Raw genomic sequence first — 14,616 nt, forward strand, 5'->3', positions numbered from 1 at the left:
TAATTGTTATTGAAATTCTTTAGACTACCATATTTACTTAAAATACCCCCTAAGACTTTAATAGTTACATTTTTTTAATTATGATAAATTAATGTGCACATTTGAACAATGTGTAAGATCAGTGTAACAAATCTGCATGCTATATTCAAATTATAGTAAAACCTGAACACTGAAGTCTTCTGAATTTCAAATAACATGAACATCATTCCAGCCAAAGACTGAAAAATATGCATTGCACAGAGAGAATGACATATACTGATGTGCAAAAAGAGGCTTTTTAAAGAAAACTTCCAAACTTGTTAAGGTTTAGTAAAGTAAAAATTGGATCATGTTCTAAAAAAATTATTAAAAAAAACCTTGCTTCGTGTTCTGGGCTAGCCTTGTCATGGCACTTGTATACTGTTGTTGTTCTCTTGTTGGTCTGATTGCTTCCATTGTTCCCATTTGTAAGTCACTTTGGATGAAAGAGTCTGCTAAATGATTAAATGTAAAACAAAAAACAAACAAAGTAACTATGTATGATCTAGACAGTGAGATATCTGTTAAAGATCACTTGATCTGGAAAGTATCTGCAAACATCCGACAGACGTCTGCAAGATTTCAGTTTTACATAGCCTACTTTCTAAATCATCTTAAAGGCTACATCTTGCAGATATTAATTTAGATAGTAAAATAGACTTCAATGTGATGTACTTGTGCTATATTGTTATGCAGAAACTCAGATGTGAATTACAGATTTTGTCATTAGGAGACATGCACGCTAACTGGTGAAATGAAAATATAATCTCGCCGAGGAAAACAAACACTGACATGTCTGCACAGGCTTTAAGGTTTTGTATACCTGACTGTCTGGTGCAGTTTGAAAGCAGTCAGACATCTCTTTGTGTGTTTGTGTGTGTGATATAGATGCCAAACACTAACCCAAATAAAGAAGACCAGGATGTGTTGTAACAGTTTTTGTTTCAGCATCTTAATAAGTTGATTTTAAGTACATGGAGTGCCTTACAATCTGCAGGTGTGTTGTAACACATTCTGGGGTAAGTTGTAACAGTTGTACAAAAGAAGCAAACAAAGCAGCCACACAATGAAGTGATTCAGAAACAGGTTTATTGAGACAATCTTTAAGAACAATACAAAACAATGGCTCACTTTCTTGAGCTGCCAAAAAAGCACCATATAAACAAAATGAAAGTTCTAAGGTCTATATAAGAAGATGCAAAAATGTTTTACAATTTACCCCACCCCTGTTGTCCAATGTTTAGTTAGCTTTATTAGCATAATGGTTTAAAATCAGCAATGCATCATGCCCGAGAATCTACAGCTTATTCTAATGCAATAAAAAAAAATAGTTTTTTCTTTATAAAATCTGCATATATCTATTAACAGCCTTGACAGTCATTCACATACGACCAGTGGGGAAGTGAGTGAATACTGAAATGATCGTAGGACTCCTAGATTATACCTGATGTGGAAATGGTGTTGTTACAAAACCTGGTCTCCACACACAGCCCCGAAGAACCACAGCTTCCCTCAAAGCATGAAATGATGTAAATGTCTGTTTTATATTGTTATTCACTACACATTTACAGTCTTTTGTTTCAGATCAGTGGTTCAAGAGCTTGCAATCAAACTCAGCAAGTGACGTGACTTTAGGAAATGAGGCTTCACTGCATCGTGTGATCTGAAAACACTTTAATATGACACTGAGCTGGAGAACCCACGAGTGTCCGATGTTTTAACACGTCTTTGTTCAGTTTTATAAAGGTAGGTTCATTTTTAATATGAATGCATGTATAAAACAGAGATGAGAGTGATATGTACTTTCAAGCCCGACTAATAACACACAAAACAAGGAACATTTTACAGAAACGTCATATTTAATGCCATTTAATGATTTGTAGATTAATTCACTGAGCTTGGGCTGAATTTTAGTTTCATTTACTCTATTCTGACCAGCAGGAGTCACCAGCGCTTCAAAACATTGACTCAAACCCTAAGCAATCTGTTCATCTGATTTAAAGCTGGGAAAAGCTTGTTTTTCTTCCCACGAGGAGAGACAACAGAAAGAGATGGAGGACTGGCAATGATGAGATCATGGTTAGACTGGGACACATGCAATAACTAATGCTCAAGACATCTTAGCTAATAAATAAGTATGAAAATGGTAGATCTAAATGATAAATACTGTTAAGATGTGGCCATGCTACACACTTATAAACTCAGTATATATACAGCTCGAAATACACAGTTCAGTTTGTCCTGATGGCTGGGTTTATTTTCAGTTTTTGGACATTATTTAATGAACATGCTCTTTCCGTTCTTCAGCTGTTTTTCTTCTTTCTTCTGCTGGTGTTTTCAGTCTTACAGCTGGATTTCTTGAACATCTGAAGGCGTTTAAAGCTCCTGCTGCATTTGTCCAGCTGTGTGTCCGTCTGCGTCAGGAACTCTAGAGAGAGATGGAGAGTGTTGAAGCAGTAAAACTACAGCACAGTGAGAGAGAAGGAGAAAGAGAAAGTTTCTCACCCATCCTCTGGATCACAGCGGTCAGCATCGTGTCCTCCTCCTTCTCCCTGATGAAGAACAAGAACACATCCATCAGTAATAACACACAGTCATCATGTGACCTCCCACTGCTGACCACGTGACCTCTGACCTCTGCCTGTCCTGATCCAGGCTGCTGATGATGTCATTCCTCTGCTGGATGATTGACAGCAGGCGTGACATCAGCAGATGTTCCTGATGTCTGTCGTCAGAGCTCCAGTCCTGCTCTGAGAGTGACACACACACACATTCACAATCAGCTACAGGACTCAGATCGGTTCATTCACTGTAAACTCTGATGTTCTTACCTGGTTTGTTAAAGAGGCGTCTGATCTCAAACTCCACATCGGCCTGTTGATCCTCCAGACGCTGCTGCTTCACCCTGAGAGCACACACACGTTACACACACATTATTCTGCTGGTCATGTGATGTATCTGTGTGATGTGTGTACTCACATATACACCAGCTCTGTGTCTCTGCGCACTAACATGCTCTTCTCATGAACCAGAAGGAACCAGTCGACAAGAAGATTCTCTGACACACACACACACACACACACACAGTTAGCTTGGCTGTTTACTGCATCTGTTAGCAGCTACTATAGTAATTTACAGTAGACTAAATACTACTGTGTTTTTGATATGTAAAAAAAAAAGTTGTAGTTACATTTTCAAGTAACCTTTTCTTAATTAACCCTCTAGTTCAAGAAAATGATATTCTAAGTGCCCCACACATGAAGTTGTAATCATGACGTAAATGTTAAACAAATCACTTGTGTTTACCGTATCTGCTTACCATTGGTGCATCTCCTCATCTCGGTCTCCAGCTGCACTCCTCTCCTCTCCAGCTCCAGCAGACGCTCCTCCAGCTTCTTCTGCTCCACACACACCTGCTTCTCTGACACACGTGTGTCTGTGATCACCTGAACACAATCCATCAGTCATCCACACACTCAAACATCTGTGCTTACAGAGAGAAGCAGATTCAAGCCCAAAGCTCAGAGGCAGAAGTGTTGTGTTTGTGATCCTGTGCTTTATTAATAAGCGTTAATATCAAAATTATGTCATGAGGGTTGATTTTTTTAAACGAATCATCTGAAAGCTTAATAAATCAATTTGCCGTTGATGTATGGTTTTTTTTATGATAGGACAATTTTGGGTTTTCAACTATTTGAAAATCTGTAATTTTCTGAGAGTGCAAAGAAAAATATCTAAATACTGAGGAAATCGCCTTTAAAGATGTTCAAATTAAGTTCATAGCAATAAAAAATTTGTTTTAATATATTTATGCTAAGAAATGTATGGTAGCACTTTATTTTACAGTTCTGTTCCTCATGTACATACTATGTACTTATTATAGTAATTACAATAACTATGTAATAACTAGGTACTAACCCTGAACCTACCCCTAAACCTAACCCTACCCCATGTAGTTACCTTGTATTACCAGAACTTACTTAGATAAATACACTGTAAGTACACTATAAGTACATGTTAGTACACGTACTGTAAAATAAAGCAACCAATATCTTCACTGAACATGATCTTTACTTAATATCCTAATGATTTTTTAAATAAAAGGAAAAATGTATAATTTTGACCCATTGTCTGTTCTTGATGATACATGCTACGTTCGACTGGTTTTGTGCTCCAGGTTCACATTTACTGTTGGACAAACTCCAACTGAATTAAACTGCAACAGTCGCTGCAAATGTTTCATCGCAAAGATCTTTTCACATGTAACTTTGAAGAGACAAATATTTATGACTGTTTTTAAATCTGAATATACACAGAAACAAATGCATTGTTGAAACTGAAACCTAATCGAATGTATGAATTCATATAATAATTCAATTTAAAGGGTTACTTCACCCAAAAATGTAAATAAGCCTGCGTTTTATTCACCCTCAAGGCATCCTAGGTGTATATGACCTTCTTCTTTCAGATGAATCAAGTCGGAGTTACATTAAAAGCTGTCTTTGATATTTCAAGCTCTGTCATTGCAGTCAGTGTGTGTAACATTGCTTCAGTCCAAAAATGTGAAATAAAATTGGCTAATTTTTTGGACTGAAGCAATGTTACACACACTGACTGCAGCAACAGATCTTGAAAGATCAAAGACAGTTTATATACAGTATTATAACTCTGACTGGATTCATCTGAAAGAAGAAGGTCATATACACCTAGGATGCCTTGAGGGTGAGTAAAACATGGACTAATTTTCATTTTTGGGTGAACTAACCCTTTAAGGGTTTTTTTCCTCTAAGATTATCTTGTATTGTACGTGAACCTCTTTTTTTTTTGTTAATATGAAGTATTGTTCACTCCAGCAGCACAACAAAGACAGTTTGTGTCTCACCTTCCTCTTTATTAGCGGAAAACCATGAACAGAAGCTACAGTCTGGTGCATGCTGGGAACTGAAGATGAGGCTTTGTGTGCAACTGAGGCTTCGCAGCTGGTGGGGTTTTTCTTGACAAAGAGGAAAACAGAGAGACAGTCTCATGTTAAAACACACTCACACACACACACACGAGAGTCTGCAAAGAGAAAAATAACCCACAACCACAAACTGTGACTCTTGAGCGTCAGATGTTTGTTTGTCTGGTTCTCTGACTGAATGACGCTCACACACACACACACACACACACACACACACATCGACTAGAGACAAGTGATAACAGCTTCAACCACAGGTTGAACATTAGAGAGAGTTCACATGACTCTGAAAGGGAAATAAAGCTGCACTCTGTTCTCTATTTCAGTTCATTAAAGTGGAGATCCTGGTTCTTGGTCTGAATTTGCTCTAAACTCAGATCTGATCTCATCACGACTAAGTGATGAATTAGGTTTAAGGTTCTTCACCTTCCGTGATTATACAATCACATGTGGCACAAATTTGGTCCGTTTTGAGTTTTGCTTACAGTTTTTTATTCAACTGCTTACACACAATATTTACTTGTCACACAGTTTCTGAAAGCTGACACTCAAATAGCAGAAGCACACACCAAATCACAAGGCCATAAGCTTATTCTGGCCTTTGACTGAGTTTTCAATTTCATAAAACACTTTTTACAGAACACAACACACAGTTCTCTATGTAACACACATAAATCTAACAGGAATTAATAATATGGCAAAGGTGTTTGCAAATGTTTGTCATATTTTGAATGCAGTGCTTCATTTTGCAAGAGATGTGAGGATCCCTGAAATGTGTGCGTTCAATTTTTGGATGTGTATAAAGTTTTTTTTTTTTTTTGTTTTTTTTTTAAAGATGCACTTTTTTAAAAATGTAAGTAGTTAAAAATAAAAATCTGTAACTAAGTCAAAGACTGTGAATCAGTGTTTCTCAGGTAAACCTGATACTGAAACCTCTGCTTACAGCAGCAACTCTATTCCCAGCCTAGAGATCACATGACTCGTCTAAACCAGAGGAGGCTAAATATAGAGGAGGCCAAACTTAAACTAGAGTCCAACCCAGTGTTGGTTGACTAAACCTGCTGGTTTGTGTCAGTTCTTCAGAAACTAACTTATTCAGTACCTCTTTATCCTTGGACTTGTCCTGCAGGAAGGGGTTAAAGGTCATGGGCCAGTGGCGGGAATGAGAGGATGGAGCCGCAGGAAGATGAGACCAAGGACCAGGATCAACCAGCTTCATCCAGGGATGTTCCTTACGGACAGTGCTCTGAGACGACACTGAGACCAGAACGAGAAAAACACACGAGACACAATAAAACATGCACTTCAACTGATACAAATTTCAGATTTCATGACTGAATGTAAAACATCAAGGGAAACCATCACTGTAATAATCACCAATTTAAAATTAAATATACTTTATGAAGCCATTATATATAGCAGGAACAGAAATAACAAATGAACAAAATGAGGAAAAATGTATTTGTTTTGTGAGTACTGATTTGAGCAAGACATTAAAAACAAGGTGAAGCACTTGATATAGAGCCACATGCATAAAAGAAAATCTAATTAAGCTATCATTACTGTACCAATATATATTTAGATTCATTTAAAGAATGTTGTTTTAACAACTATTGAGTGATATTAACCTAAAAATGGTTTTGTACTGATATTACTTTATATAGTTATAAATTGTTTAGCATTATGTATTTCATGTTTTCAGACCTATGCACATGAACACTCACAAAAAAAAAAAAAAAAACTCATCTAATCTTTAATAATAGTGATGATAATACTATTGTCAACAGTGTATGTAGAAATGGTAAGTCAATCAATGTAACACTATTATTTATGCATTGTCCAGTGCATGCTGGGAAGAGAATGAATGGGACGGAACAGAAAAGCTTCTGTCTGTTTGAACTCAAATAAATGCATTTATCATTAATTATCACTGGACAACTACTGGAAACACATAAGTTGAATGTACCGAAACAGTCTGTTTTATGACGTTTACACTGTAGCAATAGTAAAAGTAGCATAGTAACACAGAGATATAGATTCTAACCGTTTTCAGGGCGATGATCTGGTGATCTGGGGGTGGGGCGAAGAGGGTCCTGAGGCTCCGCCCTCTTTCTGGGAGCAGGTTTGGGAGGTTCTTGTATGTCACTCTCTAATGAGGTGGATAAACGTCCATTATCCATTTTGTCTTCATCTGTCTCACTCCGGTCTCTGTCCGTCTCACTCCAGTCTCCATCTGTCTCGCTCTTGCCTCCATCCATTTCACTCCTGTCTCTGTCCGTCTCACTCCTGTCTCCATCCGTCTCACTCCTGTGTCCGTCCATTTCACTCCTGTCTCTGTCCGTCTCACTCCTGTCTCCATCCGTCTCACTCCTGTGTCCGTCCATTTCACTCATGTCTCTGTCCGTCTCACTCCTTTGTCCATCCATTTCACTCCTGTCTCTGTCCGTCTCACTCCTGTCTCTGTCCGTCTCACTTCTGTCTCCATCCATCTCACTCCTGTGTCCGTCCATTTCACTCATGTCTCTGTCCGTCTCACTCCTTTGTCCATCCATTTCACTCCTGTCTCTGTCCGTCTCACTCCTGTCTCTGTCCGTCTCACTTCTGTCTCCATCCATCTCACTCCTGTGTCCGTCCATTTCACTCATGTCTCTGTCCGTCTCACTCCTGTCTCTGTCTGTCTCACTCCTGTATAAGTCCATCTCAATCCTGTCATCGCCCGTCTCATTGTCTCTGTCTGTCTCACTCTTGTCTCTGTCTGTCTCACCCCTGTATCCATCCATTTCACTCCTGTCTCTGTCCGTCTCACTCCTGTGTCCATCCATTTCACTCCTGTCTCTGTCCGTCTCACACCTGTCTCCGTCCGTGTCACTCCTGTCTCTGTCCATCTCACTCCTGCCTCTGTCCATCTCACTCCTGTCTCTGTCCGCCTCACTCCTGTCTCCATCCGTCTCACTCCTGTCTCTGTCCATCTCACTCCTGCCTCTGTCCATCTCACTCCTGTCTCTGTCCGTCTCACTCCTGTCTCCGTCCATCTCACTTCTGTCTCTGTCCATCTCACTGGTGTTGTTCTGTGAGTATTGATCTGCGGGCCGGTCGTGACCAGAAGCAGGTTTGCAGGGATAACTGCACTGCAGTGAACCCGTCTCAGTGTTCACTGTGAAAGAGATCGGCAGCAGAGAGCGACGACAGCGACTGCATCTGAAACACACCGGCAGACGATCAGGACAGTGAGTGTGGGAGAGGTTTAGATGATTATGTAGAGGTTAAGCTATACCTGTGAGGGTCAAATGTCCTCAATTATATACTGTAATATCAGGACAAATGACAACGGACATTTGACACTGGTCCTCACTAGTTAAAGGTTTCTGTGATGGTTATCTTTAGGGGTTGGGTTAGGCCATAAAAATATAGTCTATATGAAGTCTATATGTCTAATGTTTTTACAAATACAGTGAAACGAACGTGTGTGTATTCAGAGAGTGTGTGTGTGTTCAGTGTTTGTGACAATGTGTGTGTGTGTTTTACCTGAAGCAGGAGCGGTGATACAGTTGTCCCTTCACCAAAACCCTCTGAATGAGATGAACACGTGTGTGACAGACACTACAGACACTTTTATCTGAAGATCTGACCACGTCTGATGAGAACTGAGAGAATGAGAGCAGAGTGATGAGTTACCAGACAGACCGATGGACAGACAAATGGGTGAAGAGTTGGACAGACGAAAGGACAGGCAGGCAAACAGACAAAAAACACATGTAGATATATAGATAGATAGATAGATAGATAGATAGATAGATAGATAGATAGATAGATAGATAGATAGATAGATAGATAGATAGATAGATAGATAGATAGATAGACAGATAGATAGATAGATACCTGAGTGTGTGTCTGTTTTTGTGTTTTGGTGCTGCTGGATTCTTTGTTCACAGGAATCTTCTGACCGACTGATGATGAAATACAGATGAATCATGATGAACATGCGTGATCTTTAACAGTCAATGGTGTCTCATGATCAGTACCGTAAGAGTTTCCTCTGAAGAAACAGTATAGCTGAGAGACATATGTGATGATGGACAGTAGATCCGGCTTCTCCACAGACACCAGCTCATCCGGATCTAAAAGAGCAGGAATTCCCAGCTCACGCTCCGCAACATCAAACGCCTGATGAAGAGGAAGAAAGTACATGAGATCACAGGTACGGTAATCACAGGGAGCTTCTCTGGAGCAACAACCTGAGATGGTTTCTTACTATTTCTAAGGATAAATGAAACTCTTTGAGTGTTTTTTTTTTTCTGAAGACACTCCTCCATTTCACATGCCATGTTTCAATCTCTTTAACAATAGGAACTTAAAACTCACCAGACGCATGTTCTCGTAGATGTTGTGTTTGGACAGGGAGTGAAAATCTCTGCAGAGAGAAACAAACAGAGAGATGAAGACTCATCAGATACATGCAGAACACATCTGGATAGGAGAAGAAACGGAAGACACACAGTATTTCTAAACAGACCAGAAAACACTGCAGATATTTACATTTGAATAACTGGGCTATAGAGGAATCAATCAAACAAACAATCAATCAATGTACATTTATGACTGTGGAATGTTTAAATGTGCACCTATGTTAATATTTAATATATTTTTATGATCAATTACACTCATTCATAAAACTGTATACAATTTGGGTAACACTTTAGAATAAGGTTCCATTAGTTAATGTTAGTTAATGTATTAATTAACATGAACTAAGCAAGAACAATCCTTCTACAGCATTTATAAGTCTTAGTTCATGTTAATTTCAACATTTACTAATGCATTATTTAAATCAAAAGTTGTGATTGTTAACATTAGTTAATGCACCGTGAATTACCACGAACTAACAATGAATAACTGTATTTTCATTAACTAACATTAAGAAAGATGAATAAATACAGTAATAAATGTATTATTCATTGTTTGTTCATGTTAATTAATACATTAACTAACATTAACTAATGGAACCTTATTCTAAAGTGTTACCACAATTTCTTATAATTTCGTCATCACTTCATTATGCATATCATAAACCGCAGGAATTTAAATTGTTTTATTAAGCTGACGCCATTAGTTTTTAACATTTAACAATGGGGAAAACTAAAATAACTGTGTCACCAGTGTGACCAGCTGGCATTCCTAAAAAAAGGTGATACCATGGTACAAGAAACATCCCATACTGAAAGATTACCATTGAATACCATGGTAAAGGTATTGTTTTCATGTGCATGACTCATAATAATATTATGATAATACAGTGATGTGTTGATAATTTATGCAAGTTTCTCTCTTTAACTAGTTCTGTTTCATAGGCTATCCTTTTAAAGGAGAAGATGTATTTTTTCAGTATTCATTGACTCTTACAGTAGATCAGGTCTGTGTTTGTGGATGATGGCACAGAAAGCAAGTCCATCTGTGAAGGAGGAGCTCATGTCTGTGATGAGAACATCAGAGTAACCTTCACAGACATCTCCACACCAGTCCTGAAGAGCTTTCAGTGAACACATGACCAGACAAACAAACAAACAAACAGTTAAAGGCTCCTTCAGTGACTCTTCAGACCGGAACAGAACACGAGACACAGATCAAACCAAACATGACTTTGTTCAGCGATCTAGAGATGGGTTTCCAGTTCCGTTGCTTTCCCACAGCTTCAAAATCTTCTGGTTTATAAACGGACAAACAGCTCCATCATAAATTAACCCGTTCGGGATCCGCATCTGTTTTCAGTAGGTCCGTCAATCTGGCTCCGGTTAAACGGGTAACATTAGATTAGATCAAACCGACTGATGATGGCGATCACAGTAAACACCAGCAGCAAACAAACACTGATCCAAAAACTGTTAATCCAGCAGAAGAGTTCAGATTCTCGTAAAACACGTCACCCGCACACGTCCGAAAACAAACTCATTTAAACACAAACACGCTGCGTCTGAAAGTCTGAAAGAGAATTTCCTCTGCGGCTGTGGATGACAGAACAACTACAGAGAGCAGAGCGTGTGCAAAACACTCACGCACACACACCTACACACACACACACACACACACACACACACACACACAAGCACAGCGCCAGCAGTGTTTCAAGGATTCAGCAAATGAAATTAGACATATTTAAACTGTCAGACAAATAAACAAATATATTCAAAAGATTTAGGTTTAGGATGTTTTAAAACAGATTTGAACGGTTTACAACACTGTGCATTATGTTATATGATATGTTATATTATATGACAACAACGCTCGAGCAGCAATCCTTTGTTAGGCAGCTCGGGAGTCACAGCGTCATCTACCGGAAACAAACAGCGTCACGTGACTCAAAAGTGAAAGTGAAACTTGGTACCTTTTGATGAAGCTGAATTCTAACGGAAGATATTTCACCTCGTGTGTCTTGTGTGCTTCTCAGTACCGCCACAGAGTCGACAAGCTCGAAAATAAAGTTGTAGTTATATTTAATACACTGTAAATCATACTGAACGTTCACTCTGCATTTAAATGAATGTTTTCTGAATGTTGCATAAACTATTCACCTCTCTTTTTTTGTATTTGTTTATTAAACACTGGCCACATTCTTAAAGTCAGCATAAAGAGAGACCAAATATTGAAAGAAAAATGACTTGGCTAACAGCAACTTAAGAAAGTCTTAACAAAAACCACATGGTTTTCCATTGGTCTCAAACTGCTAGTTGAAATTATGTTATTTTATATATATATGTATATATATAAAATTATAATTATTATTAAGACTACTTTATGTTGAGATCAGGCAAGCTTATAAACACTAATCAGAAGCTAGTACAGACTGTCATAAACATTTACAAAACAATTCAACTGTATTCATTAAACCCTTGAATTCTGGGTGGTGCTATGTGAACGTTTTCTGGATTAAGTTTTCACACACACCAGGAGACACAAGCAATTATCTGTAAGAAAAGAAAAGACTTGCAGTGCAATGTTTGAGCACGCTCACTGTAGGTGGAGGCAGAACCGTTGAACCTGTCAGTAGTGCAAATCAACATTTGATCGTTTTGTTTTTTATTGTTGCTTTACACATCCATTTGCTGAGAAAGCACATTTAAACAGATTCATTCACACACTTTAGGCATTATGAAAGTATTTAATACCCGTCAGATACAGAATAACACACACACACACACAAACATGTCAGAAAAAAAAGTTGGTGTTGGTGTTTCAGTTGGTGTCTGATGTGGAGGAGGAAGAGATTTCACAAGCATGTCTGACATTGGCAAAAACAAACAAACAAAATAACAACAACAATGTGGGGGAAAATAATAAATAATAAAATAATAAAATTTCATGACATAAAACATGAAAGATCAAAATCCTCATTATGAAGGTTTACATCAAGAACAGACGTATGAATTTCTTGCAAACAACAAATTATCCACATTTTGCTTGTATTTCTAAACATGACTAGATGGCTTAAATACTCTTTAACACCTCCTCCACATCTGAGGAATCTTCTCTTCCTGTTCAGTGATCCTCACAATGAGAAGGACATGAGGTCCAGGACTGGATAAATAAACACTCTTCATGATCTCTGTCATTAACTCTTCAGGGCTCATCTCTGTAACTAAGAAAACAAGAGGATCAACTACAGACGTTTTTCTTCCTGAAACAGTGATGTGTTTCTCTTCACTGGTTTCTGATTTTGTGTCAGGTATAGATTTAAACACCTACTGTCCCAGTATTGTGTTCCAGCTTAACTTTTCCCAGAACCACTTTTACCCAGAAGAACCATCCTCCTGCATGAGACACTATCATCAGAAGTGCTCTGCCAAGGATTCTGGGAGACTGTCTAAAAAGAGAAAACCGATTACAAAACATCCACTTTTTTCACCCTGGAAAATACTCCTGTGCTGAACAAAATTATAAACGCAACACTTTTGTTTTTGCCCCCATTTTTCATGAGCTGAACTCAAAGATCGAAGACTTTTTCTATGTACACAAGAGGCCTATTTCTCTCAAATATTGTTCACAAATCTGTCTAAAACTGTGTTAGTGAGCACTTCTCCTTTGCTGTATATTAGGGCTTAAAACACAAATTTTCCCATACACACTTAAACAGAAATTTAACTATTTCTTTCCAGGTAAAATAACCGAGTACGTGTATAATATTTTTGACCCAGTGTGGCAACGTTATAAAAATAACAGATGAACTTTTAACAGCAATTATGAATGCATCTTTTAGACCAGAATGCACAATGAATACTAAGAGTCAAAGATAAATGTTGTATGTTACTGATGTCACATCACTAGTACATCATTAGAAATGAAATAAATGAAAAGAAAGCAAATCTTTCAGCAGATCTTTCAACTTGAGCCATCTTCTCTCTGTCATCTGCCAATGAAGGCTGTATTACCAGAGCTCAGAGGAGCAGCACAAGCCTGGAGGAAAGCTGACCCAATGTTATCTGAAAACATTTCCTAAATAAGTGTTTGTTTGTCTGGTCATGTGTTCACTGAAAGCTCTTCAGGACTGGTGTGGAGATATTTGTGAAGGTTACTCTGATGTTTTCATCACAGACATGAGCTCTTCATTCACAGATGGACTTGCTTTCTGTGCCATCATCCACAAACACAGACCTGATCTACTGTAAGAGTCAACACTGAGTCTTGAGTTTTATTTCAGTTTTTACAGTGTCTAATCTATTCATACACACATATACATTTCCAGCTACTTTTTGGTCCCGCGTTTTAAGTTCTCTCTAACTGGTTTCTTGTTCTTCTGATGGATCTTTCTATTCTTGTGCTTATATTGTGAAATACTGTGAATCTTCTTATTCAGCACAAAATAGGTGACATCCATCATTAATTTGCACGATATCCTCGAACATCTGCAGAAGATCACAAGGAGAACTGCTTCTATGAAGACTGAAGTGTCTGTTTGCACATTTCTGAATGATTTTCTGTAGGATGTCATTGGTTTCAGTGGGCTCTTGTGTTGTGAGCACCATGGTGTGTTGATAAATGCGCTCGGAGAAAGAGTCCAGCACCTTCTCCACACACTCTTGATCTTCTGTTGAACACTGATCATGACTGAGGAGCAGAACGATCACATTTGTAGTTACAGCTTTGAAGATTTATAACACAGTGAACTCATGTTGTTCACATTGACACTATCTACAATCTCAATTAGGAGTGTCAATGCTCCATTTGAGAGATAGGTGGCAGTAATGCACTTATAAGTCTGCAATCTGCCATAAAGCATGACGATTAAGATGATTTCTTCAGGCAACTGTTGGTGAGAAAGGTCTCAGGACAGAGGTTGAATCAGAGGTAAAAAACAACCACATAAATACTGTTCAGTTTCTTGCACAGACCGATCGTTTTGTGTCTTTACACATCAATGTATTGTCACGATCTGCAGGGTTTCATTTGGTTTTGTTTTTTAGACTCTCAAAGCCTTGATTTCCATCCACCTGCATTATATTACTGACAGACTGCAACATTTTAAGTTATATAGCTCTGTTTGTCACCCAATTGTCTAAATAAAGACAACAGTGTTGAATGTATTGAGTCACACACCAAGTGACATTAAACCTGAAAATATCAGAATACTCTATTATTATTTCATAGCA

General features: G+C 38.2%; 1 protein-coding gene across 12 annotated transcripts; it reads right to left on the bottom strand.

Annotated features, from left to right (window-relative positions):
- Positions 1 to 1,089: 1,089 nt before the first annotated feature.
- Positions 1,090 to 11,059, bottom strand: micall1b.2 (MICAL like 1b, duplicate 2). Of its 12 annotated transcripts, none has more exons than XM_052551032.1 (16): positions 10,379 to 11,059; positions 9,341 to 9,389; positions 9,001 to 9,142; positions 8,858 to 8,925; positions 8,504 to 8,622; positions 8,018 to 8,176; positions 7,829 to 7,891; positions 7,023 to 7,786; positions 6,081 to 6,235; positions 4,901 to 5,011; positions 3,338 to 3,464; positions 2,998 to 3,076; positions 2,850 to 2,923; positions 2,654 to 2,768; positions 2,524 to 2,570; positions 1,090 to 2,446 (listed from the first exon to the last, which is right to left on the bottom strand). In XM_052551032.1, the coding sequence occupies exons 1-16, from the start codon at positions 10,519 to 10,521 to the stop codon at positions 2,322 to 2,324; spliced, it is 2,340 nt and encodes a 779-aa protein (XP_052406992.1). In that variant the 5' UTR covers positions 10,522 to 11,059; the 3' UTR covers positions 1,090 to 2,321. The 12 variants fall into 12 exon arrangements, with proteins under 12 accessions (XP_052406992.1, XP_052406999.1, XP_052406996.1 ...); XM_052551039.1 differs by having other exon boundaries at positions 7,023 to 7,432; positions 10,379 to 11,058; XM_052551036.1 differs by having other exon boundaries at positions 7,023 to 7,558; positions 10,379 to 11,058.
- Positions 11,060 to 14,616: the final 3,557 nt, after the last annotated feature.

The sequence above is a fragment of the Carassius gibelio genome, chromosome B3 (genome assembly GCF_023724105.1).
Source record: "Carassius gibelio isolate Cgi1373 ecotype wild population from Czech Republic chromosome B3, carGib1.2-hapl.c, whole genome shotgun sequence".
In the NCBI taxonomy this organism is placed as follows: Eukaryota; Metazoa; Chordata; class Actinopteri; order Cypriniformes; family Cyprinidae; genus Carassius; species Carassius gibelio.